Source organism: Odontesthes bonariensis, chromosome 5, assembly GCF_027942865.1.
Source record: "Odontesthes bonariensis isolate fOdoBon6 chromosome 5, fOdoBon6.hap1, whole genome shotgun sequence".
NCBI classification, from domain to species: Eukaryota; Metazoa; Chordata; class Actinopteri; order Atheriniformes; family Atherinopsidae; genus Odontesthes; species Odontesthes bonariensis.
This window is the reverse complement of record NC_134510.1, coordinates 12,644,109-12,671,702: the sequence shown is the minus strand read 5'-3', so window position 1 is coordinate 12,671,702 and position 27,594 is coordinate 12,644,109. Positions and strand designations below refer to the sequence as shown.

Here is a 27,594-nt window from a genome sequence, read left to right as displayed (position 1 = left end):
TTCTTTGAGATATTTTATTATTGCATGCCATTTTCTCTTCACATCCCTAAACACAAAAATGTTACCCGAAGATGAGAACATATGGTCCAGATGAGATACCAGTCAAATGGGCTGCAGAGTAACGGATGAAAGAACACAATGAAGAGAAAATAAAGATTATTTTTTTTGTGTCTAAAGACGCGTCGCCGTCTCTAAAAGGCAGTGACAGCCAGTTCCACACAGTAAACCCCTCGCCCTAAAGTCTTGCTTTAGCATTTGCAGTAACTGCATCCATAGATGCATTTTCACTTTGATAAATATGTACGTTTCAAGTACATATATATTTTTTTAAACTTGCAATATTACTGTCAGCTGAGGCAATCCGTCAAACAATGAAGATATGAAGAAAAAACTAAATGTACTGCCTTAGCAAATAGCTCACTATTAGGTAAAGTTGATGCATCAGATGATAATTGGCACGCTTTCGTGAACACACAGAGCTTCCACTGATTTGACAGACATGCGGACACACAAGCCCTTGGATTTAGTTTGGACCCATTTTGAGGCTTGAGCATCTAAATCTACTTTCAGTTCTTTGGCAACTTCACATCACTAACCACGTTCACTCGGAAAAAGTTTACGCGTCTTATATTACTGTTTTGTTGAGAAGAAAATGAAATCGTAATCCCAGGCCCCAAACCTCTCTTTAAAGACCACACTCAGAAATGGAAAGCACTCATTCTCTCCCAGACGTAAACAAAACACTAGAGAGCGATTCAAAATTAAAGCAGCACTGCAGAGAGAAAAGAGGCGTCGCTTTGCGTCAGACTCGGAGGTACATCTCTGCTTGGCCTGACGGATGTGAGGAAGTCCTGGGGCGACTGCAGAACATTTCAGGCTGGGCAGCTGGAGAAGAGGTTCTGGCTTTAATGGTATGTAGCGGTTGTGCTGCCACATCAGTGTTTGTGCCAGGTCGGCGCTGCCATGGGCCCTCTGGCAGACCTCTCCACTGTTATCAATTCATCCGGGTTATCGCACGCCTTATAGTGGAGCAGAAGGTCCTGTATGGCTCGCTCTTCAATCTGAACGTACAGAAAGAGATGAAAATAAATAAATCTAGAGATAAAGCGCGAGGATATTGTGGGCTGCAAAGCTGCATTTTATTTGAGGGTGAAATAGGAAATGCTGACGCTCAACGCTTGAAGATAATTAGTCATGCCACATAATGGCAACCAGAAAACCACAGGGGGGGGTAGTGTTCTGTGAAGGCAATGGCAGACTGACCACAGCTGGAGAGCAGCAGAGAGAGCTGTCACAAACGAGGAGGGTCCTCATTTATAACAAGGACTGTGCAGAATGCAACGTTCATTAGATTTGCAAGTAAAAATCAGCCAGACAGGAAAAGAGTGGAGACAGAAGCAGCAGGAATAAACCACCCCAGTGTTTTCTCTACTTGAATGCTGCCTATAAAACCTTCACATTGAGCCACGGCAGGAGTGAGTGCATGTTCGAGGGCAGCGACACACGCGGTCTCATTACCTGGATGAGCGCCAGCGGCTTCTCCCGACTGCGGATCAGTGCGGCTTCCTGCTGCTTCTCCTCCTCCACGATGGAAGCAAAGGTCACCAGGGAGGAGAGGGGGGGGCTGCCCACTGCACCCATTACCCAAGGCCTGAGGGGAGATGCAGGCGACACACACACAGGATGGGTATCAGTGACTGTGCGGTGACAGTGAGAGCAGCAAAAGTCTAAAGGTGAACAAGGGTTGAGTAAACCACTGCTGACAAGCTTCAACGAGTCAGTGGCCTGGTCGGCCCACCTGGATTCAGCAAACCTGTCGTATGATTGCATAGCTCAACTGAACTTCAAATAAATCTCTAATGCACATTTTGGATTTCCAAAGAATAAGGGAGCACTTCACCAAATTCATAATGTCTTGTGAGCTTAACTTTAAAAGCATCTTCTGCATTTGATAAAGCTGATCCCTAAATATGGGTTGATATGTTTTGGATGATGTGAAAGGTTCCCAAAACCATGTACGATCTCATATAGAGCTTTGCTTATCACTTTCTATTGATGACTTCCATCCTGATAAGAAAAATCAGAGCTTTATCAGTAACATTGCTGCTCTTCTTCCCTTACTGTCAAATGAAAGCAGCACTCATTCATGTTCCTGAACAGCAAATCTGCAATAAATAAGGCTAAAAGAATTTGTAGTCACTCATTATGATGCATGTTGGTCATATGGATGTGTGTGTGGAGGGGTTAATCTGGCCAAAGGACACCTTTGGAAATGCTTCCAGAAGACAAGACACAAAACAGACCAAAAAAAGAAAAAAAAAAAAAAGTCAAAGATTAAAAAGGCATCTCTATCAAATCTGTCCCAGAAGGCATTGAGTGTGACATGAGTATGAACGAGGCTTCTTCTGCTTCCTGAGCCCTGACCTCATCATCCAAATACCGAGAAAATCTTGAAACCCGCTCCCTGCTCTGTGTGATCCGATGCAACATGATGACTGCTCTTATCGATTCTGATTACCATCACCGGCCTCACGAGTGCCGCACACAACTGTTCAACATCTCGGAGTCTGCTCCTGAACACTGCAGCATAAAGTGTGTGCAAACAGCAGGGAGGTGCGATACTGCAGAAAAGAGATGCATCAGCTACGGCCGCAGGCTTTGATGATTTTAATGCTTTCGGCCCGACACATCTGAGACGGCCTCAGAAGTAGGTCGCATACAAAGAGCAGAGCATAGCATTACTACAGCCCGGAGTACCGTGTGTGTGTGTGTGTGCTGTTTATCCAGCTGTGTGGGGATGCTGTAAAGGTCAGGGTGACTCAGTCTCTGAGGGCTGGTCAACCCAGCTGTAACGGGTCACTTAGAGCTATTCACCTCGCTCAGATCGGAGCATCACGCCTCTCCCCATGTGTCTAACTGGAGACCCCGTCAGTGCCCCAGCGCTTGGAGTCAACAAGTTCGAGCCTTCCCTGAACAATGAGCTAGAGATAAACACTTCTTGTTCCTTCCCTTTTTTTTTTCTTTTAACTAATCTCAAAACCACCATATATTCATGACACCTCTTCACAACATTTCTGTTTTCAATCTCCAAGTGGCAGCAAGTCAAAAGACTGCATTCCAGCTATTGCAAAATATACAAATAATTAAGAGTGAGGTTTTCTGCAAAAAGACTATAAGACAGCTGGGTATGTTGCTGCAGTCTGCTGATAACACCTCAACACTGCCTCCAAGTGGAAATCAGCTGCACAAAGTAAAAACAGGTGCTCATGATTCGGTTCAATTCAGCGTCAAATCAAAAGGATTTTTAAGTGAACAAAAACTAAACAGGTGCAACACCCGACTCCAGGTCTTGGCTCACAGAACAGAAAATGCAACCTAAATTGCAGTAAAGCCCCTTCCAGAAAATTCACTGTGCCTTAGTGATTCATTTCTCAGCTCAAGTGTTTTTTCTCATTGCTTTGCTCACCCAGTCGGCCTCTCTTGCTCGCTGTTTTCAGCACATTTGAACGTGACCCTCCTGGCAGCGGGTGCTGCGCTGACAGGAGAACCCAGGGCACTTTGGACCCTCTGTGTTCCCGTTTGTCCCAAACTGGTTAAACGCTCCTCTTCCTCCTCCAGCAGAGCCCGAAATGAACACGAGGAAGGTGGGGACTGGACAGGTGTTGCCCTGTAGGTGGAATAAAACAAATAAAACATGCATGAGGCAGAACTTGGAAATGAAAGAAAGCGATGGTTTGCTCCTGCTCCTTTAGGCAGATCCGAAGACTTGTTTCACTGTGGGGAAACTAGAGTTGGATGTCTCGAGACCACTTTTACGTGTTCTCGGTCTTGTCACAGTCTCGACCGTCTTTGGTCTTGGTCTTGTCTTGGTCTCGGATCCCTCGGTCTTGTCTTGGTCTCGGGAGATTTGCAACAAATAATGTCCATGATACAAAACATAACATTCGATAATGCAACATTAAATTATTTCACCTTTCACGCCTTTCAAATGCAACTAATCAATGACATGCATGTATTTTGTTGTGATTAAGAAACTGGCGCTCATCCAATCAAAAGACGCAAGTGTAGAGCCAGCGCAAAACTTTACGTTTACGTTGTAGCTCAGTCTCAGTCAGACCTAGTAGCCTAACAATAATGTCAGCAAATTCCGGCATCATCAAATTTGCATTTACGGACCATAAAGACATTTGCAGTTTTGCAAAGTGTCTCTCACCGAAACAGCCGGGCCGGGACCACATCAACGTTCACCAGACACCTGGAGCGGAGACACCCGGAGAGGTAAGCTAGCTAGTCGGTACTGGCTCCAAACTCTTTATCCGTACCAATCTCACATGACCAGATCATGCATGTGCTAGTATTATTTATCATGACATGCTCTTCTTACACGCGCGGTACAAATTATTTAGGGACGGATATTTTTTTGCAAGCTTCAGTTCTTTGCAGACTTACTGAAACATTTTTGGCTGAGAGTGTAACTAAATGCTAAGTACAGGTAGTTAACTTATCAGTGGCTCTTGGCTACTTAACAGTTTTCACCAACGTTAGATATTTTGGCGAATTCATTGAGTAGAAATACTTTATATCAAAACCGTGTCAGTGAGCACTTTAAGGCCTGGTACCATGTGGTTTGTTGTTGATTTTGGCATAATATGGTTGCTGACACGCAAGGAAGGATGAGCCATTCGGGTGCCTCGACATTGCTAGGTTAGCACTAGCGGCATTCTAGCCGATGAAGCCAGATATCAGAGCAGCTGTTTTCGACTGACATTGTGTCATAAAAGCTGTGAGGTAAAAACGTCCTAAAACCAGAGACACTTATGAAGGAGAAAGTACAATTTGACATGTTGATTGTTTAGCGACAGCTCGAAACTCCTTGCAACGAGTTTGATTCACACGCCGCAACTCCTCTACCACTGTCTCGTCATGAATCTTGAGTTTGATTTGACCTGAGCATAATTGCAACTGACACCCATTCTACAAAATGTACAATCATGTTTGACGTGGTTATGGTGGTTAGGCGTCTTGTCCTGTGTTAACTGTAACCAGTCCAGCGTGTAGGGCAACAACAGCATGTTATTATTAGATAGGTAGATAGGTGGATAGATGGATGGATAGATAGAGTAATGTATTTATCTATCTTTCTCTTTCTATCTATCTACTATGGGACACAATTCTATTGTATAGTAACTTTAGACTTTTTTTGAATATGTATATATTTTTCTTTCATTTCTTGTCATTACCTGTGTCTGATTGCTGGCTGACACATAAGGAGGCTTAATGCAATGTGAAAAAATAATTTTCTGTTAATGTGTCACACTGGATTGGATGAGGTTATTTTGTATGTAAAGACCTGCACTCATTGATAGATTTAAAATTACTGCATTTGTAAGATACAGTAGTTTGTTGTGGTTGAATAGAAACAGATGACTTACAGATTCTTTTCCCCCTATGTTGTAGGTACTTGGAGTACAAATCTCTGCATTGTTCTGTCTGTAGTTGACATAATACCTTCTTAAATTGAATTTAAACTGGGACTGAACCTCTTACCCCAGTATGCTGCTTTTATTCAATTGATGCAAGTTATGGTGTAACACTAGTTCACTAGCTGTTTTTTTTTGGTCTCGGTCTCGTCTCGGTCTCGTCTCGGTCTCGTCTCGACTTTGTCTTGGTCTTGACTCAGTCTGTCTTGGCCTTGGTCTCGTCTTGGTCTCGGTTTAGGCGGTCTTGACTACAAGTCTAGGGGAAACCACCGACACGTTTTTTTTCCCTCTGCATCTTACTTTGCATTTCCTGTAGAGGGGTTAATATAAAACACTCCAGTTAAGAGTTTTCTGTCCATAATGAGCAACTTTTCCTACATGAAGTAATTCTCCAGCGGTATCAGACTTCTGGACGTCATCGCTCCACGTTGGACTGTTTTCAGCCAGCATCCCTCTGACTTTTACAGTGTTGTCTCATCCAGGATAAACATTTTTTAAACTCATCAGGCACACTTAAAGGCCGTGAACCCATCGAAAGGAACACAAAAGACATTTCATGACAGCTCGTAAGTCGGGTCCAGGAATCTTCTCCACTCACCAGGCCTTCCCACTGCTTTTGGATGGAGTGGTTGAGGGGGCTGCTTTGGATGCTGGAGAATCCCCACTGGCCTCCTTGTTGGCCATGGCCAACATCTTTCTCTGCTTCTGAGACAGCTTAGTGGAAACAGGGGAGTGCTTGACGTTGGTGCCAATGCTGCGTGTAGACAGGGAAATGTTATTAAAAATGCATTCAGATCTGAGGGTACATATGCAAACTGCATATATCCCTCACTAAAAGAACATGAATGCTTTTCTTTTTCCAAGTATAGATTAAAGTCATTTTAAGTCTACAAACGCTTTCCTCAGTAAAAACAAATTAAACTAAATATTCCCTCACCTTCCTGGGCTTTTCGGAGTCACCCCCATAGATTGCAAAGAATTGGCCTCCATGTCCATTATGGTTCTCAGATCCAAGACCGGAGGAGCATTTCCAGGACTGCAGAATAAAAACACAAACAATGTGTGCCACACCACTAAATTTACACCCGTTCCTTGTTAACATTGCATGACAATTTGCTCCTTTCAAGGAAGCACCTCATCCAAATTAAGGTTAACTGATATGGTAGCTACCCGCAATGTTCCCTCTTAGTTGCCCGCACAGTCTCAGCGCACAAGAAAATCTATGCAGCGCATAAAATAAAATTCACCATAAACATATTAATTAATATCTAATATTAGACCTAATCTAATCAATTAGGCCAATAATTTGTTTTTCTGTACCATTTTTCAATGTAACGCTGTGAGTGACAGGTGTTCAGCCAATGATACAATACGGTTTACTTCTGCTATGCAGCCAATCATAGCATTGATAGTGCTTGCATATGTGCCCTGCCCATACGCGCTGGTGCAGGTGAGCTAGCTAACAACAGTGCAGCGGAGTTAGGAGTTAAGAGACGCCCCTTATCATGGCGAAACGAACGGGCAGCGCCAGCGACACATCCACTCACCAAGCCAAAGTAAAAAAAGAAATGCGGTTCTTTTAGGATGGAATGGCTGTCTGAGTATGTGCAAACAGAAGAACAAGCGGTGAAACTGGGTGAGATTTTTTCTTTTTCGAGTGAGAAAGGTCTACTCTGCAAAACATGAAGACTGCATGCAGGCTGCATGTATGACTCTTCCCATGACCAAAGCATGACTCTCTCATATAATATAACATACTGCACATCTCATGAACAACAAGATTTTTGTCTTTTTCATTTTAAGTGGGCCAAATCTCTCATATTAAAAGTAAACTAATGGAAATTGCTGCTGGGATTTGATTCTTTTAATAAGCCATGTAACTTGCTATGATCCAAGGTTTTGAACAGGTGTGATACTGGTGTGTGGCCACAGCGTGCACATCTGATGTTGCTCAGTGGTCCTCAGTGTGCTCAGGGAGCTTGTGTGTATGCCCAGACACATGAAAAATTAGAGGGAACATTGGCTACCAGCCATTAAATCTTTAACCTGCACTTTTAGGTGCAGCAGGAGAAAGTTTCATAGATGTGACAGATGAAGCGCTCCTTACCGTGGAAGGACCTTGTGGATGGTTTGTGGAGTGGAGGTGGGGGGAGTTGGGAGGCTGTTCTTCAGGGAAATTGGGGTGCTGGGTGGGGTCTTCAGTCTCTGACTGAAAGCCTTTTCATCCTGGAGGGGGAGAAAAAAATAAAAATCTGTAATCCGTCACCCACTGATGCAGGCTCATGAACATTAGCTCAGGTACGTCTCTGCAGGCACAACATGAATGAATTTGTCGAAAGCACCGTTAAATGCTCTCTATCGATCACATAAATAATCAAATCTGTTTGTTTTATGGTAAACTACTAACAGCAGGAAGCATAGTTAAACTAACTGAACAAGTTCTAAGACTGTTACTGGATCTTTTTCACAATTCTAACTATGAGCATTTTAGACGTATCAAAGAGGAAAAATGAACCTCGGCTCTGTCGTGAAAGACGGGTGACTGCATGTCTCTGGGACTGCCCACCCCCATGCAGCTGCCCTCTGAGTCTGATGTGAGGAGCTCCTGCAGGGACTCCGTCGAGTTGGCCGTGGTCGACTTCACCAGGATCGGAGATGCCACTGAATGTAAAGAGAGTAATGTCAAATTCTGGTGGTTAACATGGCAACAACTCGCTGCTTTTAAAAAGAAGCTGATGGCTCGCAGAGAAAAACAAATACAAACATCGGTCTTTAAAATGCATGGACGTGCTTTGCAGAAAAAGATGTCACTTTTTATATGAAACATATTTCAAAACAATGATTTCTGTGTGTGTGTGTGTGTGTGTGTGTGTGTGTTCATGTCAGTAAATTTACCTGCAGCAGGTGGGCTGTGAATGATATCAGAGAGAGTGTAGCCCCCTGAGCTGTCAGAGCGTCTCCTTGGTTTCTTTTTAGCCTTCATCTTTGCCTTCTTTAAAAGGATTTCCCTGAAAACAGTGTTCAGCAGTTATGAGCAGATCATTATTTGGGGCAGGGTAGTTGAAATGTTTAAAGATGTCAGCTAAAACTCAGATGGTGTCATGCTTTTAATCCATACACCTTAAGTGGTTACAACACCATCTTATAGAGCTGTCCGTCTTTGATTACAATTAATCTATTAATGACTCAATGCATTACAATGTCTTGCATCCTCAAATTATTTTGACAGTGTACAGAATGGCGCCGCCCTGGAGGCAGGCAGCCTGCTGCAGCAGCTCTGGACATGTTGTGCCTTTCTTTGCATCTTCTTGAGATTCGACTGAGCTTTTTTTCCATGAAAACACAGATTACTGACACATTTCTCTACACTGGTTTGGATGCTGTGCTGCGGGAAGGACTTCTGCTGGTGACTCTTTTCACATCCGTTATGATGCATAACCATGGCAACAGAAAAGTTGTTAAACCTGTTGGAGCAGCTAACTGAGCTTTCCAAAGCCCAAGTAAAGCCTGGAATAAGACCCCCAAATCAAGATGGGTCGAAGAGGAGACGTCTAGGATGCAGAGCGGGAACAAAATGGAGAAAAACGGTGAAAGAGGGTTAAACCACTTCTTCCCTTGATCATTATGGGAAGTGTCAGATCACGGGCAGATAAAATGGACAAGCTTGGACCTCTGATGAGGACACAGCAGGAATATCAGGAAGTCGTATATAATCCCCCCCCAATCGAGACATGGCTGCAGGAACAACTAACACCTCTCTGCTGAGCTTTGAGACTATACGGGCAGACAGAGACAGAGAGGCAACAGTAAAGGAGAAGGATTACAGAGCTCGTTAACAACAGAAGGTGCAATCTTGGACTTGTCACTTAGAAGGAGCATCTCTGCACCCCAGATGTTGAACTGTTGGCTGTGAGTTCCTGTTCACGCTGTCTACTGAGAGAGTACACCTGTGTTAGCTGCCAATGCTGTATGTGCACTCATAAGCTAAGTTGTTGCAAAGCTACAGAAGCAACAATCCAGCACATTGATGGTGGCCCCTGAAGATTTCTACCACACCTTCCTCTCCGCTACACCTTAACTTTCTACAGGTTTGTCATCTGATTTATATATTGTTTTTGTCATCTATACACAGACAAATTCATAAGAATAATACAACAGAAGCAATTAAATTTCCCTTTGATCGAGCTGAACTGAAATCAGATGCTTAGAAGTCCAAGAGTAACATGGAAGAAGTCATCGCAGTGTCCCTTGCCTTGCCTTTAATTTTGTCTGTAGAAAAAAGATAAACCTCTTTCTGTAAAGTAAAGCTTGTCATGCAAACTCGTACTGCAGCTCCAAGGTGTTCAATAGCTGGTGAACCTCTCCTCACAGCAGATATCTATGAAAATAGTCTCAGTTTTGGTGATTCTCTTTCCTCTCACAGGTTGACAGCAACTCATTCATGCTTGGCTGACCTGCTGTTCTCTTTGGGATTTCAGAGGTAAGGTCAGAGTATTGGAAAGAAGGAAAAAAAAAAAAAAAAAAAGTGTACTCGGTGTGCTTTTCAATTACTGTAACCTTGGAACAAGATAACCGATTTTACTGTTTCTCCAAAGCCAGAAAATAAATAATAATAGAGAAATCTTCACACTTCTAAAGTGAGATATTTTATATATTAACCGATATTAACTTCATTTTGTTTACCTGCAAGAGTGATCCAGTTCTGCCTGTGGTTTGGGGGTGAAAGCAGAGTCCAAATCCTCCTCCTCATAAGCACTAAGGTCTGGTGCACCGGGGTATGGGGTGATGATGCGCTTTTGCATCGCTGGGATCTGAAATGAAATTCAGAACGGTGAAACGGGAAATCCACGACCCAAACTGTTAACGGTTTGTGATGCAACACAAGGCATTCCATCGGGTTCTGCACACGTTTCGATTTAAACACGAGCAAGACGGAAGGAAATGACCGTCAGTCCAATGCACACACACAGACAATAAAAAGTGGAGGTCAGGTGGAGATTCGAAAGATCCCACAGGACACATTTTACAAAGTTGTTTTATGTCCACACAATGCGTCTTTCAGATTCAGTTTTATTTGTGTCCCCGTAGGGCAATTAGTGTTGCAGCAAGTAAAGAAGACAAAACATGAAGGACATTTAATTAAAAGTCCAAGAAGGAGGGATAATACAGTGTGATGAAACAATCAGTAGCAGCCCCTACAAAGTAGCAAAAGTGTGTATCATCAATTTCTGCCAACACCATTAACACCACATGGAGACAAGAAATAAAAACCATATCAACCAATCAGGTACGACTCCTCCTAACCTGTCCTGAATTCAAAAGGGAAATAGCTGTAGGGTGTGTTAAGGTTGCCAAACTAGCAGAGCTGAGCAAAGGTCAGCACAGATTCAATATATGATCTGTAAAATAATCATCAGGGACTTATCGATCTGAAACTTGGAGAGTTTTCTCACACGAGACGGTCGTTGCTGGCCCTTTGTTTGCAGGTTCTCTGAATGGCAGGTAAAATTTGACTTATTATCCAGAATAGTTCCAAGATATTAATGATTTTCGACGATGTTTACTGTCTGGCCTTTGATTACTGTTTTTTGATTGGTGTTATGGGGCTTTTGTCTAAAATCAATGCACATGTCCTTAGTTTTCTGTACATTTAATTGGAGAAAAGCATTGTCGCACCAGTCTACAAATTCATTGAACACAGGACCATGGCCATATTCGTCATCATGTAAGAGACTGACTATTACCGAATCGTCAGCAAATTTTAAAACGAATCTATACTCATGCCGGCTGTGTCGCCGGCATGAGTATAGATTCGGGTCGCCGGTGTACAGAATATAGAGGAGAGGAGAGAGGACGGAGCCTTGGGGAGATCCAGTGGATAATGTCATCTCTCCCGACATGCATCATTCACCCTCACTCTCTGTGTTCAGGATGTTAAAAAGTCAAGAATCCAGCCCTTAATGAAAAATGTTAAGAAGCTTATCGATCAGAACGTGGGGCTGGATTGTGTTAAAAGCAGATGAAAAAGCCGCAAATAGCAGCTTAGCATGGTTTTTGTTACCTTCGAGATGTTTAAAAAGTCTGTTTAATAAGGTGGCACCATGGCACCTTCTTTTGGTTAAATGACAGCTGGAAGATATGATAAAAAAAAATTTAAAAAAAAAATGGGAGCCAACTGTTCCGCACAGGAGGAGAGCAGTTGACCACTTATATTATCAGGACCCGGGCTTTTTCCAACTTTAGAATATTTCAAAGATTTGGCCACAGAGACAACATCAAAAGGAGTATGGCCAGAACAGAAACGTTTTTGGTTTTTTTCAGATTTAAAATCTGATTGCTAAAATCAAGGAGGTCAAACCTAAGGCAAAACTTGTTGAATTCATGAACCAACAATTGGTTTTAAAACCATTACAAACGGGGCTTGTAATATAATATTGCCCTTTTTATTTCATTCTTAATCTCCCCTTTAAGCGGGTTCACCTCTATAAGGTCACCCTCTCGGAATGCCTTCCTCTTTTTGTTTAACAGGTTTTTCAAAGATTTTGAAACCCAGGGTTTGCTATGAAGAAATATTTTTACAGACTTTTTTGGAATCTTCACAAAAGGTCACATAGCTTCTAACGTCAGTCAGCTCATCAATATCACTGCATGATTCCTTGAACATGTCCCAGTCATTTTATCAAAGCAACCCTGCAAGCTCATTTTGGAATCATCAGTCCAGTTGGGCATCTGTTTGGTGATGATTTTACCTCTCCTGAGTCCTGAGGGCAGAGCGATAAGCTGGCATAAGCTGCACACAGTTATGATCAGCCCCACCCAATGGAGGAAGGGGGAGGGACTTAAATGCTCCTTTGATTGAACCATAACACAGGTCCAGAATCTTGTTATGCCTGGTGAGGCAGGTGACATAATGATAAAAGTTTTTGTGAGTTCTTTTTAAAGAGCAGTGGTTGAAGTCACCAAGGACAAAGACAGGAGCATCGGGAGATAGCGACCGCAGCTTCTGGGTCACTTTTAGTTTAGACACCAAGGCTTCCTCCTCGTTGGCTCTCTGGTGGATATACACAACAGTGACGAATATCTGGGGGAATTCCTGGGGGAGATAGTGGGGACGCAGGGACACGGACAGAAATTCAATGTGTTTGGTGCACAGTTTTTCTCTGATTGTGACCGTTTTGCACCAACACTCATTAACATACAGGCGCACACCCCCGCCCTGTGATTGGCCAGTGACGCCAGGCGGACCGGCTCACCAAATCCACCAATGAACATTTCCGCATTTGAGTAAACGCCTGTGAACATGCATTTCTGAAAGATTAGATCCAGAGGAGGAACTGACGGGGGGGGTGTCGCTCCACTGCAGAGGGAACTCCCTAACGGCTGATATATCCTGTAATATTCAGAACCTTTTTTTACTGGATTAATAACACACCAGACCAACTTGCGCCCCGTGTGGGTAGATATGGAACTTGCATCCTCTAAACTCTCCCTTCACTCTATGGCTTGTTCCCAGCTCCCTTTGACTGCCTCCAACTTTACATCAAACCCAGTGGTAACTCTATTAGAGAGAGAATTTTCTACAATTAAATGAAGACAAAACTGAGATCATTCTGTTTGGTAGCAAAGAGAAGAGGGTCAGCGTTGGTACATATCTTGAGACTCGGGACCTTACAATCACTGACCAAGTTCGTAACCTCGGAGTGTTGATAGACTCAGATCTGACTTTCAGCAGCCACATCAAAGCTGTCACCAAGGCAGCTTTTTACCACCTCAGAAATATCAACAGAATTAAAGGTTTCCTCTCCCAAAAACACCAGGAGAAACTCATCCATGCATTCATCTCCAGTAGACTCGATTACTGTAACGCTCTTCTAACTGGACTTCCCAAAAAGAGCATTAAACATCTGCAGCTCATCCAGAAGGCTGCTGCTGGAGTTTTAACCCGGACTAAGAGATCTGAACACATCACAGCAGTTTTAAAATCTTTACACTGGCTTCCAGTCAGTCACAGAATAGATTTTAAAAGCCTGCTGATGGTTTACAAATCCCAGAAGGGTTTAGGCCCAAAATACATCTGTGATATGTTCAGAGAATATAAACCCAGCAGAGCTCTTAGATCCAAGGACTCAGGTCAGCTGGTCCAGTCCAGAGTCCAGACTAAACATGGAGAAGCAGCATTTAGCTGTTATGCTGCGAACAAGTGGAACAAACTGCCAGTGGAGATTAAACTTTCACCAAATGTAGACATTTTTAAATCCAGGTTAAAAACATTTCTTTTCTCATGTGTCTATGCATGAAATATCTTTTAACTTATCTAGACTGTTGCCTGATTTTAAATTCATTTAAATGATTTTATTTGTTTCTCTTTATATTATTTTATGTATTTTTAATGCTTCTTGCACTCTCTGCTGCAATGCTTTTATTTTATGTAAAGCACTTTGAACTGTTTGTACATGAAATGTGCTATACAAATAAATTTGATTTGATTTGATATTAGAACCTGGATTCAAATTAGGAAGAACCTAGGCCTCCATAGGGCTTCAGACCTCTCCCTCATTGTAAACAATCACCTATTTCTGCCCTCTTGCACTTATTTGACCTTTCGGACTCGGTTCAACAAAGGGATAGCTAAATTTAAGGACCTCTACAAACAAGGGACTTTTATGTCCTTTTCAGAGGTCTCAAAAAAAAATTGCCTTGCCTCAATAGGGCATTTTGTTCAGAATCAGAGCCCCACATTTACCAGTTATCCCACTGGTTGACTCGCTGTTGGTTCTTGATCCTGAACAAAAGCGGCTAATTTCTAGCACTCCACTCTTGATGGCCCAGCAGCGGGCCCCAAGGACTCTTGGGATGAAGAGCTTGGAACCACACTGCCTGATGATTACTGGCAACTAGTTTCACAGTTGGTTCATTCCTCTTCAATCTGTGCGAGGCACGGCCTCTTACAAGTATATTTTTTGTATGTACTTAGTACATGTCATTGGACATACCATCGGAAATTTGAGTGTGGGAGTGCGGGAGAGATAAAAAAAAAAAAAAAAAAATGGAAGACTTCCCCGTTACACTGCACTCTTGTGTTGCATCCTGTGAAATTGCTTCAAAAAAAAAAAAAAAAAAAACAGTAGAACAAACCTTCCACCTACAAAAGCTGCAAAGGAACAGCTTGAAGAAAATAAATAAATAATAATAATAAAAAAAGATCAGGTCAAAGACGTGGCCTCCAAGCTTCTCAGAACACAAACTAATAAAGTAATCGCATAACGTCTGTAACACGCCGGATGAGGCCCAACCCACAGGACCTGCAAGATATCCTGAAAAAATGATTGCATTGTGGTATCAGACACCACTACGCAATCCAAAAGGTCTCCTGTCTGAGCAGCAGCCGGTCAGAGCACTTTCTGCACCACGAATGGACCTTCATAATATCAGGCAGACCCGGGTTTTCCCCAAGAGTCATAATTCTACACTCTGCCAATTTCCACTTTTCTTCTCTTCTCAGGGATGAAAGTTGAACCCAGACCCTTGCTGATTTATTAGGACACATTATGTCCTTAAGCACTAAAGAGTTGCAGATCACTTTGTTGAAATATCAATATCAACAAACCAAAATAAACTAAGAAAACCTTGAAATCCTGAAAAGTGTTACGGGCTGGTATGCTTCTCGGAGCAGAGAGTGACTCACCATCCTTCTGTAGGCTGCAGAAAGCTCCACGAGTACTTCATCACTAAGAATATCCAGAGCTCTGAGGACAACACAGTGAAATAAAGAAGCAGACCGTTACTTCTCCAGAACTCGTGCAGCTCATGTATAGGATGAAGATCAGACAGGACCTCGTACAAACTGCATACTTTTAGTCACTGGATTCTGATCATTACTATCAAAGCACTGTAACAGATTTGTCTTCAGCTTATTTTTTGTTGCTGTGGATAGAGAAAATGAATTATACAATTCTCACTTAGACTCGAGCAAGGCGGCCATGTTGAGCACGATGAACTGGAGGCAGGACAGTTTCAGCTGCTCTGCATTGTACATGGTGGCAAACTCCAGCAACTCGGCAGCGTTTTTCAACGTCACTGAGAAGAAAAGCAAACACTCATTAATTTAGTTCCCGTCTGCTTGTGTTTTCAAAACCGTCACTGATGAATTCGTGGTGCAATGACATCATGAGAGGAATATGGTAAATGCTTAATATTGCCTTGAATCAATGCATTGTGTTTAAAGCAGAGAGACACATATCCAAGAAAAGGCTCCAATTTGCATGAATTCAGACTCATATGATTACTGATTTTGGAGTTTGTTTAAACATAAAAGCCCAAAAGAAAATAAGGGGTAATCAGAGTTTGCCATCAGCCCCTGTCAATATTTAAACAGCTCTCTGAACATATCCAGTCTGCTGCTTTCAAACATCAAAAATGGATCGTATCTGTTCATTCGACCTGGCATGAATGCAGCATTATACCCGCATGAAAGGGGCTAGCAGAAGGTAAGACAAAGCACATACAGTTCTCTGTGATGACGACCTCGCACATCTCCTTCAGCCGTGTGATGAGCAGCTGGTCAGCAACAACCAGCACGTTGCAAACAAACTCCACGTTCAGAGACTCTGAGAGGGCAAAGAGGGTCGAACGAGTCAGCCTTTTCCTTCCATGTTCATCCAAATTTCATCATTAAAAACACCAACTCAAAATGCCAACACAAAACTTTGGGACTCTACCTTTAGTGGTGGGAGACTCGTCTGTATAAATATACTCGAGGATGACCTGCAGAATTTCTGAGCTGGTAGGCATCTCCAGTGCGGAACAGGATGTCGCCTGAGGGATGCGAGACAGAAACACTATTAGCTGGAATATAGGTGTCAGGCTGTGGAATCCGACACTGGTGACTGGTTTAAGAAAGTAGCAGTGGGAGATAAAGTATTCGCATACCTCAATCCAGGGGTTTCCAAGCATACTGTTGAAATATTCTGGGGAAAAAAGATGGACAACAACGCATAAACACGGCAACTCATTTTCTGCAGTTTGAAAAATATCCGGCTTCTGTCACGCTTGGTTAAAACTAGTGATGCTCCGATCAGCATTTTTTGGACCGATCACCAAAATCATGATCTGCCCGATTGCCGATCACGGAAGGAATCGGACATTTCCATGCCTTTCGTCTAGCAGAGAGTGCACCATTTATAGAAATTAAACCGCCAGAGGTAGCTGGGGACATGTAGAACAAGAATCTGGTGGAGTTTGCAGAAAACAATTGTTTTTTTTATTTTCTATTATACTATATTTTAATCTGCCCATATACATCATCCATTGGGTATGATTTCAACATCAGATTATTAAAAAATGATGCAGTGAAATGACTTGAAAATCACCACAGAGGTAGCTGGGGACATGTAGAACAAGAATCTGGTGGAGTCGGCAGAGAACATTTTGATTTGGTTCTAAATTAAGTTTTCAAATCTGACTATGCAGAAATGAGTTTGATTCTGAATATGCTTCAGTAATTTTGTTCTATCATTTTGTTTTAATCATTAAAAAGAATGTAGTTAAAAAAAACAACCAAGTAATGACAGGTGTATGTATTCCAACAAATGAAAAATCAACTTCCATATAGATTTCTGAGTTTACGGGGTGCACTTGAATGCACCATAAATCGTACGACGCGATGTAAACGGGCACTCGATTTTCAAGTGTAGCTAGCACGACCGTGCCTCTCCGAAGCGCAGATGGCGTGACCGCAGTAAGTTTCACATCTTTCTGACACACTTTGAAGAAATTCCAGACAGGAGAGGTCATGTTGTCGAGGTGCACTGTAGAGGTTTTGCCTGTTCGGTTCTGTACACACGTCACGTACCACATTAGAAAGTGGTCGCTAGTAATTTACGTCAGGTGATCGGTTTTTTGATCGGCATATTTTTCCGATCAGGCTATTTTTGGGCATTATCGGCCGATCATGATCGGCAGCCGATCCATCGATCAGAGCATCACTAGTTAAAACAAAACATATGATGCAAAATACATCAGAGCTACAGCCTGACTGATGTGAACAATGGTAAATATCTCCGTTTCCTTACCAAGTCTTGCACAGAGGACACTTTTGTGACAAGGAAACTCTATCCCGTCTTCGGACTTCAGAGTGACATCACAGAGATAAGAGCTGAGAACACACAAATGAGAAAATGAAGATGATTTTATCTGGTTTGCTCATCTCCATGGCTACAAAAACCAATATAAAGTCTCATACACACCATTTTTTCTGGTAGAATTTGGGTTTGCTGCCAGTTTTCTTGTTTATGACGTTAATTTTTCCATGCTCGTATTTGATACCATCCAGTCTGAAAGAAGACATGAGATAAATCACTTAATAAAACATTATGACGAATGATGGTAAATTGATTTTGTATTGGGCTTAGAATACACACCGTGCCGACAAGCTGCCCAGGCCAAGCTTTTTTGCAATAGCCTGCAAGGTTTTCACAGGGTTGGCCCCTCCCTCGTTGGCTCCGGCCTTGTCGCCTTTGCCTCCTTTCCCCTTTTTGCCAGGCTTGGAGCCCTTGTTTTTGGCCTTGTTGCTCTCACTTTTGTTCGAAGGGGAAAGAGAGCGATACACCTCGAGGGCTGAACACCCTCTCAGATCCAAGTCCTGCAGGCTGCTGATTAGCCTCTCCTGCTCTGAATCCTGGCAACAAACACACATTTGAAGACAGTCTTAATGCAATAAGCACAGCCGAGTCCAAGGTAACAGATTTTCCAGGTGGTCTCAAACCTAGAACGAAGAAATACTTTCAAACTTTGGCTGCTGCGAGCTTATTCAGGATGTGTGTTTGTGGGACTCAAAGACTGAAGCAGCCTCAAGTCAAAAAGAAGTTTCCCTATTTTGGCTCCTCACCTGGTTATGTCCCGCTGAGACCCCCGAGACTCTCGGCCGGGCCCCGTGCACCAGCAGCTCACAGGAGTCTGTGTAGATGAAGTGTAGAACGTAATCCAGCATGTCCGGTGGGATTTTTTCCAGAATGAGCAGATCGCAGCCCACCGCGTCTTCGCTCCTCCTCACTTCCTTATCGAGCTCATCGTCGACCCCGCAGGGCTCGGACATGAACTCCTTCCGGAAGAACTCGGACTTCATGGACAGAATGTACTTGTGAGCCGGGAAGGTGCGATCTCCGGCTTGAAGCGTCACATCGTGGATGCTGTCCGTTTCATCCGCTTCATCCAGAAGGTTGCGAAAGTGTTGGGAAAAAGAGGATGGAGAGATGTTGGGAACCTCATACAAGCTGGAATAGAAACATAGAGGGGAGACGTTAAAAAACTGTTTTTAATATTCATTACAATAAAAGTAAATGTTTTGGGCAGAATCAGGTTTCGTCCACTAGATGGCAGAAGCACCAGATAAGGTATTCACAATAGTGATGGGATACTCGATTCCTTTTACCGACTCGAGTTTGTATAAGTCACTCACTAAAGTGAATCGGGTTTTCGAGTCACTTGAATCAATGACCCAGAGTGTGCGCCACGGAATGTACAAACAAGTCCCAAACCACGTCCCAAATCATTGTGAAAAAGGCTAAAAATCAAGAAGTCTCCAAGGCGAAACATTTGTTTTTCTTTCTTTCTCTCTAAGTAAATTCAAATAACCCAAATAGCCAATAAATTAACATTCAGTGCGAAACAGTGCAAAAATATAATAAAACGTATGAAACTCTGCACAAATAGAACATTCAAATAACCTAAACAATAGTGCAAAAATAATAATATTCTAACATTCAACACTGCACCATCAGAATAAAATAATTATGTACAAAATGAATGAACTCTCGCTTCCTTCAAAATAAAGCCGCAAGGGAGAGGGAGCGAGCTGTGAACGGCGAGTCCTGAATCATGACTCCTGAGTCCTGAATCATAAGTCCTGAATCATGAGTCCTGAATCATCAGTCCTGAATCATCAGTCCTGAACTGTGCGGAGCAGAGAGCTGGCGAGTTTCTCGGGTATGGGAGGGGCTCTACGAGCTGGGAGGGAGCGCGAGCTGGGAGCTGTATTAGCTCCGCTTCAGCCACGGAGCTAATACAGCAATTAGCTTTATACATTTACGCAGCTGCAGCTAGAATAACAGTTGTGTGGCATGTCTCCTCTTTACAGTTAGCTAACAGTAGCAGCGGTGAGTCAGTGAACGAGTTAATGGAGACAATGACTCATAACTCCCGAGTCAGTAAAAAGAATCTCGAGTTTTGAACGATTGACTCACGAATCGCACATCACTACATCCTACCATTTCATTTCTCCAGCGTGTATAAACCCCTAACATAGAATCCCACAAACAAGTTGTGTCCATGAATGCATTTGTTTTTGGTAACGCGTCATTACAGATACAGACAGCCCGCAGCGTTTTCTGCGCTTCGAGGGAGAGCGCCAACCTGGTTTTGGGATCGGCTTGAAGCACTCCAAAGTTCCGTCCCTTTGAGTCCATTGTGATGCTGACAGCTCGGTGGACAATGGGGAGTTTCTCCAGGCGGATTCGTTCATACAGGGCACCTGCATCTGAATGGCCACACACCTCCACGGTGACATCTGTAAGGAAATATCAGTCTATTTGTTATATCGATCCATTCTCATATCTAAAAACTACAACCACTAATCCGCCTTCATGTTTCCTTTTTATGCCGCTTGCCTCACTTTTTGCATTGTTTTTCTTGACTTAGTCCTATTTACAAGTTAATAAAATGGTATAACATCCTTGATCTTCTAATCAATGACAGTATTTCTTTTTTTACAGCCCCAAAACATGCCACCACATCGCAATAAGAAGAGAAATAGCACCACAAGATGTGCCTGCAAGGAAATACACCACCACACATTTCCAAGGGGTTGTTAAAGAGCTGATTAAAAGGGTTTAGCGATGTACCGATGCATCCCATTTTGTTCCTAGAGCTCTTACCTTTCTTCTCTCCGAACTTCTTGTATTCTCCAGCCCACACACCACTAAAACCCTCCCCGTCAGGAGTCACAAACATCATGCTGTTCCTGCTGAGAGCGATATCAGACATGAAAACCTGACGCGGATGCGCCCACCTGCACTGTCTCACTGAGCTGCCCGAGGAACGCCAGCAGAACACCTGACAGGCAAAAAAAATAAAAATAAAAAAATAGAGAGTTACACAACTCTTAGTCATCGCCGTCATCTATAGAATACCACACAGTGTTTTTTGGACAGTATAGCCATTCGCTGTGCAGCACGGGTTAGATAACAATAGGAAAAGTAAAGTGGCAGCAAAGAAAAAGTAACATTAGGGATGCATTCACTGCACTTAGAAGCTGAAGCAAAAGCTGTTTTGTAACTAATTCCATGGCAAATAGTGTCCTTGCACTTGACTTGACACTTCACTTACCCTCCCCGCTTCATCCAATGCCAAAACGGTCACCTTTTCCCCTCCTCCCTCATTCAAGATCTGTGGATCTATTCTATGGTCCAGACTGCCACCACTAACCAGGACCTTCTTGATATTGAGCTGCCTGAAAGACACATATCAAAATCTTCAATTAGAGAAAGAAAAAAGAATGAAATATATATAGTACTAGCTGCCGTTCATATGAGGCATAGATAATCAAACCATTAATCTGTTTCACTCCTTGTAATAAGTCACCTTGAGGCCATTTTCTTGCACTGGTAGTCAGCCAACAGATAAACATCCCCTTTCTCCGTCACAACTACCGTTGCTCCATCGCTAGCTGCTGCCATGGCTACGGTAACATCCTTGTGGTGAAGAGCCGACACCTGCCGGGGGGCCGTCACACACTTCTCCCCATTTGGATCAAGCAAGTATCCTAAACATCAAACACAGGCGAGTGCACTCCTTGTAAAAACTCTCCTCTCCTCTCCTCAGAAGTAAATGAACATTTGTACCACTCTACCACAGCCAGATCAATATTCATGGTTGTTTACAAAACAAACAAAGAAAAAAACTAAATGTCTCCATCCGCATTGTTATTTTCTTTATGTCTGAGTTTTGATCTTAATCCAACAGAATCAGAATGCTCAGTCACATTATGCATCTGAAAAAACAGGGCAGGTCTCTCTCATTCAACTGGTGTCGCTGACAACAGTGTCGACACTTACCCAGCTGCCCACCGTTAAGTCCCATCGTGTACACAGCCTCCCTGGTCCACAGCACTGTGTGGAACCTCCCTGCCGCAACTCCAATCACTGTTCTGCCTTTCAGCGTTTTGGAGAACACCTTTATGCAAAAACACATTAAAAACATGGTGTAAGAGGTTATATCAAAACCAAAGCTCATGACCAAATTATTCAGAAAAATGCTCCCTTTTCAGCGGCCTTCCCACCTGTTTGGGAACATGTGCTGAGGCGGGAGGAGGAGCCAGGCCCAGCTGGTGGAAGGTGTTGAGACCAAACGTATAAACATAGCCCTCCTCTGTCAGCACCACTGTGTGGTCTTTGGCCGCTGCCACCTGGGAGCAGAGGTGGGACATCAGACCCTCCACCATTCGCGGAACCTGGAAAGAGGAATGACGAGCAAAGAATCGTGGTAATAATTGGAAAGAATAATAAAAAAAAATAATAATAATTTAAAAAAATGCAGGCACTTTGATAACCTTTTCCAAATTCAAGCTATAACAACATCTCCTTTGGTTTAAACAATCAGAAGCATTGATAAAAAGATGCAGAGTCATCTACATTTAATAGCACCACTATTACAAGCCTCAGTTTTTAAATCAATACCTTTGGAGCTTTGTTGTATTCAGTTCAGTTAAAGCTGAGTTTCTACGCAGGTATGGAGAAATATGTCCCCTTTAGCAATTATCAACCATAGCAGAGGCGACGTGACTGATACAACTGTTCACTGCCACCTCCAATGTGATGCATTCATGTTGGACTCACTTTCTGGGTTTAACATTATAAACGGGTTATTCATTTCATTCACCAAGCATAACTGCTCTTCTTAAAAATTCGTTAACAACCTTTAGAAGAATAATTTCTGAAAAGAAAAAAAAGTCAGCAACTCAAGACACCAAACCAGAGAGAAAACAAAAACAAATTAAGTGAAAGTGAAATTGGTAATCTGTCTTCGTGCGATTAAGGTCAGGGAGGAGGCTGCATCTTTATCAGCTTCAGATAAAAAAAAAAATAAAAAAAACGACTGGCTGAAAAGGATTCATATTTGCTGAAATATCTTCTAAGAAGCGGAGCATGTTAAACTGCTGGCCTTAAACATACAGAACAGATACCCTTAATTAACATCCCCTTTTTTTTTCTTTTTAAATTGTGTTGATGACCAAGAACACATCTTACCAGATAAGTCTGTTCATCTCCATGACCAAGTCTCCCTCCCTGCCCATGCCCACAGGTGAATACCTGGCCTTTCTGTGACAGGAACACCGAGTGGAACTTGCACAGGACCACCTAGAAGGAGAAGAGAGGATGAAACGCATACCAAACTGTGAGATTTCTTTATCGATTAGTTTTAGTACACCATTCGTCTTACTAAAAGGTAAAATTCTGAAAGACTGGGTTGTACCTAATAAGGCTTTCATCATCATCATCATCATTTTGACCTAATAGCATAAGCTGTGATACAGCTCTTTCCATGTCACTCAGCCGAGCCCTCTTGTAGTGACAGTAAAACTCTACGCCAATAAAAGGCCTCGGCACAAGTGGAAAAGCAAACATCATTACTAATACATTGCTCCCCTCAAACCTTCAGAGCGCAGGGATGTTTCCTTAAGTATCACACTGATGTGGACATTCACACACACATGAATACACACCAGCATAACTCATTTAATTAAAAACATGTCATTGTGGAATTAATATTTAACCTCTAGCACCTGCTGGATTGGATTAAGAAGACAAAGACTATACTCGGTGCCACAAGGTCATTGTGTGGTCATGATATTGGATCTGCCCGTCCTTCACTAGCTTTATGATATCACTCTGCAGGATGAGTCCAACAAGTAATCAAGCAAAAGAAGAAATTAAAAAAAAAAAAAAGTCTTCTGAAAACACAGATAAATCATTTATTAAATACATAAACTACATGAAATATTAAATCTTTAAAAAAAAAAAAAAAAAAAAAAACGTTTAAATGAGTGTCATTCTGCATTACGAATTGTACTATTTTTGGCACCTCGGGTGTACTCACACATACACACTGAAGGCAGCTGAAATTGGGCCAACTCCCAAATAAGTAATCCAGCAGCAATGTCCATGGTCCACTGCAGTATTCCATATCATGAACAAAGCTTGTAGAATTTACTCGATTTATTTATTTATCGCAAGTGCAATCTAAAAACCCTCAAACACATCCATCATTCCTACAGCAGTGGGTTCAGGAGTGTGAGCCAACGTGAGTCAGCCACAAAAACATTTCTGAGCCTGCCTATGCACCCTGAGGTAAAAGCTTGAGTAATACAGGGCCTCATGGGAAGAGAGTGTTTTGCTGGTTTCACCAAAGAGTTACAACTTGTCCCCAAATATCAATGTCACATTATTGACAATGTCTTGTACCATACATGACTTTTGACATATGAGAGTGTTTCTTTTTTGGGGTTTTTTTCAGCATGGGGGAAGCCCTGTGATGTAGGAAACTATGAGTCCAACTCTCTTGAGAGCTGGCACAACAACGGTGTGTTGTTAGCTTACCTGCTTAATATAAACTCCAGTCCTGGCAAACATATCCACAATCTCAGGGTGATGTCGGCTCTCCTGATTGCCATGGCCGAGACTAAAATTGGTATTGTTTCCCCACGTGTATACTTCTGTGGGGTCTGAAGAGAGAAAAAAAAACAATATGAGCAAGCACGGCCCCACATAGCAATCTCTTCACCCGAAGCTTGAGTTAGCAATCAAAAGTGGTCCAAATTCAGACTTTTATATCCCGGAAACTCTTTCCAATATTCACTTCATGAACTATGTGCAGAGCAGACAATAATACTTGGAAAAAAAAAAAAAAAAAAAAAAATAGGGAGGTGACAGGGACAGCACAGGGACAGTTAAATGTATATGTGTGAAAGGCCTCACTGAGACAGAATGACACAGTAATGCCCATAAACCTAGAGAATTATCTGAAATTTCACCTTTCAGCTGTTCTTACCAGAGTTTTTGAAGACAACATGTGTTGGTCGGTCCTTCATTGTCAGGTCCAGAACAGAGAGACCCTCTTTGTCCAGGGTAGACAGAGGTCCACCATGCTGAAACAAAACAAATCCAAATATTGAAAAAAAAAAAAAAAAAAAAAAAATCTGATTTTAAGGGGGGGGGGGGGAGCAGTCCAATCTAATGACACCACACGTAACTCAACTGGTATCGTCAATCCTTTTTGATAATTCAACAGAACATACCAAGCAACTCTTGACAGAAACGGACAGCACCGTATGAAGATCCACCATTGATACGAACCTTGACCAGCGATACGAGACAGTGGATCTGTCCGTAGAAAGCGCTGCGGTGCAGAGCGGTCCAGCCGGACTCCTTATCCTTCACCATCAGATCGGCACTCCTACTCTCCAGCAGCCACTCCAGCAGGGTCTTCTTTCCCAGCGAGGCTGCCAGATGAAGGGCTGTGCGACCAAAGGCATCCCGCAAGGTGGTTGCATTGTGGCAGTGTGAGGTCAGGAACGCCCGGAGTTGCCCCTCAGATCCTCCAGTTAAGGCTGCGATCACCTGGTCTGCGTGTTGCTGGGACCGGCATTTTGGGGTGCAGTACAGTGGTGCCAGACTCATCCTGACCTTGACCAAATTTTTGCAGCGAAACCTCCTCCCTTTTTGTTACAAGGTCCTTCTGACAGACCACCACCCACAATTACAAAGAAACTCAAAAACTATGCGATGTGTGGTGACAAGCCTTTAACACTGTCACTGAAATTGCGTAGTGGAGCAGAGATGCTCTCCAAAGAAAAACAAAAATCATCAACAACTGGTCGAGACGGGTTGGAGTGCTAGAATTGTGCTTGTGTTGAGGTTCCACCGCACCCTAGCAACCCCAGAGCCTTTGCTTGATTTGCCTCAGTCCACCATCTCGACCAAGAATCGACCACAATTCAAGCTGCTTGCAGCATATACTGGCATCATGAACTCAATAAATACAAAACTTTACATAGGTTTTTTTTACAAAATTGTACATTTAAGTATTTGCAAAAATAGCTTATTATCTAATTATTTACAAAAGGCAACAATTTCAAAAACCCTCCGACCTTCTCATCCAGCAGTCCAACCACCAAGCTTGAGGGGAAAGGCCTCCTTTCCCCCCAAAGATTCTCACTTTTCTTTTCAAAACTCCATAATTGTAGAGTGCACCTGAGGAGGAAAATTTGAGTCATTACACTCAAGCAGCAGTCTACACTCACACTTTATTAACATGGAAACAACAACATGTACAGTAATCCTACTTTAACTTTACTATTTTTTAACCAGAGGGCTATTTAACTTGTTTTTCTTGGTACTGAAGACCAAAAAGTCTAGCTGGTTTCTATTTAAGCATTTAGGATTACCATGACCTGAATAACAGAGAACACATAAAGAAATATGCAGTAATTATTGTAGAATACTGCAAAAATAAAAAAAAGACTTCATTTCAAACTTAAAAGCATTACATCTGCTTAGCTAAAACAGTTGATAGAGGGTTCCAGTGTTAGCCAAACTTCAGAACTATGTAACGAGCTTTACCAAACTTAACGAACTTACGTTAAGTTTAGTTACGTTTTCAGTGCTGCCTGCACTCTTAAATATACTCATATAAGGTCTGCCGTAAATCAACTTTTGATATGAATTTGTTTCTTAAACGGACTGCCATTTCTCACACTGCTTATGTAACTCGCTGCACTGCAAGTTATGCACAAGCTAACGTTAGCCACTCCACCTCGAATTAGCACATAATACCCAGATGGTGGCATATCAAAATGCGCTATGTAGTTTAAAAGGTTTACATCCTCTGTCAGGGTAAAAACGCTGACAGAGGTAGGTTTATATAGAATTTCTTGATAACGTTTGGCATATAATACAACTGGAAAGTCTAGCTTTACTGACACATCATCGCAAGCTAGCATTAGCGGATTGTAACGCATAGGGAAATTCGTAGCTTTTCTTACCTTCCGCTAGATAAAGTAAGAAGAGGACATTGTGAAAGTTGCATCAACGATGTAAATCCACTGTGACATAACTACAAATAGGAAACGTTAACGTTAACTGGTGCCACAATTGACAGGACCGAAATCCTGCAGGTTAGGTAAAACCCCTCGCTAATAATGAGACTTGTGATTGGTCAGAGCGCGTACATCTTAAAATCCTATTTGCTGATTTTTTGGGCACGGTACTCGAGTTGAGTGTGCTTGCTGTCTGATGATGTCACATGAAATGTTGCTTTTCTTATCTGAAGGACGATATCATAAACATGAATTATTGCATCATAAAACAGTAAGTTATTGGAAATTCACCATAAAGTAACTCTAATGGGTGGTCAATTGTTAAAAAAAAATTTATTTTCATGAAATAGCAAATAAAATGTCATTAAAAACATCATTTACAGGTGTCGGGTGACAGTAACAGCCTCAAGAATTAACTAATGTAATGCACATCTCTCTTAAACTACCGGAGAAGATGTTTAAAATCATCTCTAAATTGAGTATGTTAAAATGCAGACAAAAGCCAGTTTTTTTTTTAAGCATATCATACTTGTGTTCACATGAGAGGTTGTCAGAAGTGCACAGGTCCACCTCAACAACATCATGTTACTTACAGCAGTTTCTATCTCATCCCATTAGACTTTGTGTGGGGTATCAGTTTCATTCATAATCCAGGTGACATGGAATTACTCAGATGATTGTCCCTTTGACCCATGGCTGAGAATATGAGAGGGCTCGGGTTACAAATACCACATATTGATGAGCATGCCCTCCCTCACCATTCAAGCATGAGCACATCCACAGTTTTTCTTCTCAGTGGTAGGATCCTGCATGATCCAGCTCAAAGTGTTTCCACAGCAAGGTCACAGCTAACTCATTTCTCCAAATAAAATGTGGACAGACCTGATCTTTGTTTGATCACATAGGCTAATGTTGAATCGTCACTGTTGTGTAACATCAGCCTGATTTCTCAGTAGATATCATATT

General features: G+C 42.4%; 1 protein-coding gene across 1 annotated transcript; it reads right to left on the bottom strand.

Moving 5' to 3' along the window:
* On the bottom strand, positions 1-26,756 carry ibtk (inhibitor of Bruton agammaglobulinemia tyrosine kinase). Its single transcript, XM_075464908.1, has 29 exons — positions 26,575-26,756; positions 24,887-25,783; positions 24,582-24,678; positions 24,131-24,255; positions 22,781-22,891; positions 21,814-21,984; positions 21,590-21,707; positions 21,117-21,297; positions 20,862-20,985; positions 20,411-20,588; positions 19,890-20,043; positions 18,367-18,751; positions 17,900-18,156; positions 17,726-17,812; positions 17,552-17,634; positions 16,410-16,447; positions 16,199-16,295; positions 15,986-16,087; positions 15,440-15,557; positions 15,166-15,226; positions 10,164-10,291; positions 8,376-8,488; positions 7,996-8,141; positions 7,588-7,706; positions 6,418-6,516; positions 6,079-6,234; positions 3,467-3,667; positions 1,519-1,651; positions 1-1,061 (listed from the first exon to the last, which is right to left on the bottom strand). The coding sequence occupies exons 2-29, from the start codon at positions 25,208-25,210 to the stop codon at positions 936-938; spliced, it is 4,032 nt and encodes a 1,343-aa protein (XP_075321023.1). The 5' UTR covers positions 25,211-25,783; positions 26,575-26,756; the 3' UTR covers positions 1-935.
* Positions 26,757-27,594: the final 838 nt, after the last annotated feature.

Bases quoted from the DNA above. Each gene is read 5' to 3' on its own strand.
- ibtk (XM_075464908.1), bottom strand. From the start codon at position 25,210: ATGAGTCTGGCACCACTGTACTGCACCCCAAAATGCCGGTCCCAGCAA. The intron at 16,448-17,551 runs GTAAGGAAACGG...TTTTTTCCCCAG, and splicing joins TGTCCTCTGTGCAAGACTTG to AATATTTCAACAGTATGCTT. The intron at 1,652-3,466 runs GTGAGCAAAGCA...ATCTCCCCTCAG, and splicing joins GAGCAAGAGAGGCCGACTGG to GCCTTGGGTAATGGGTGCAG.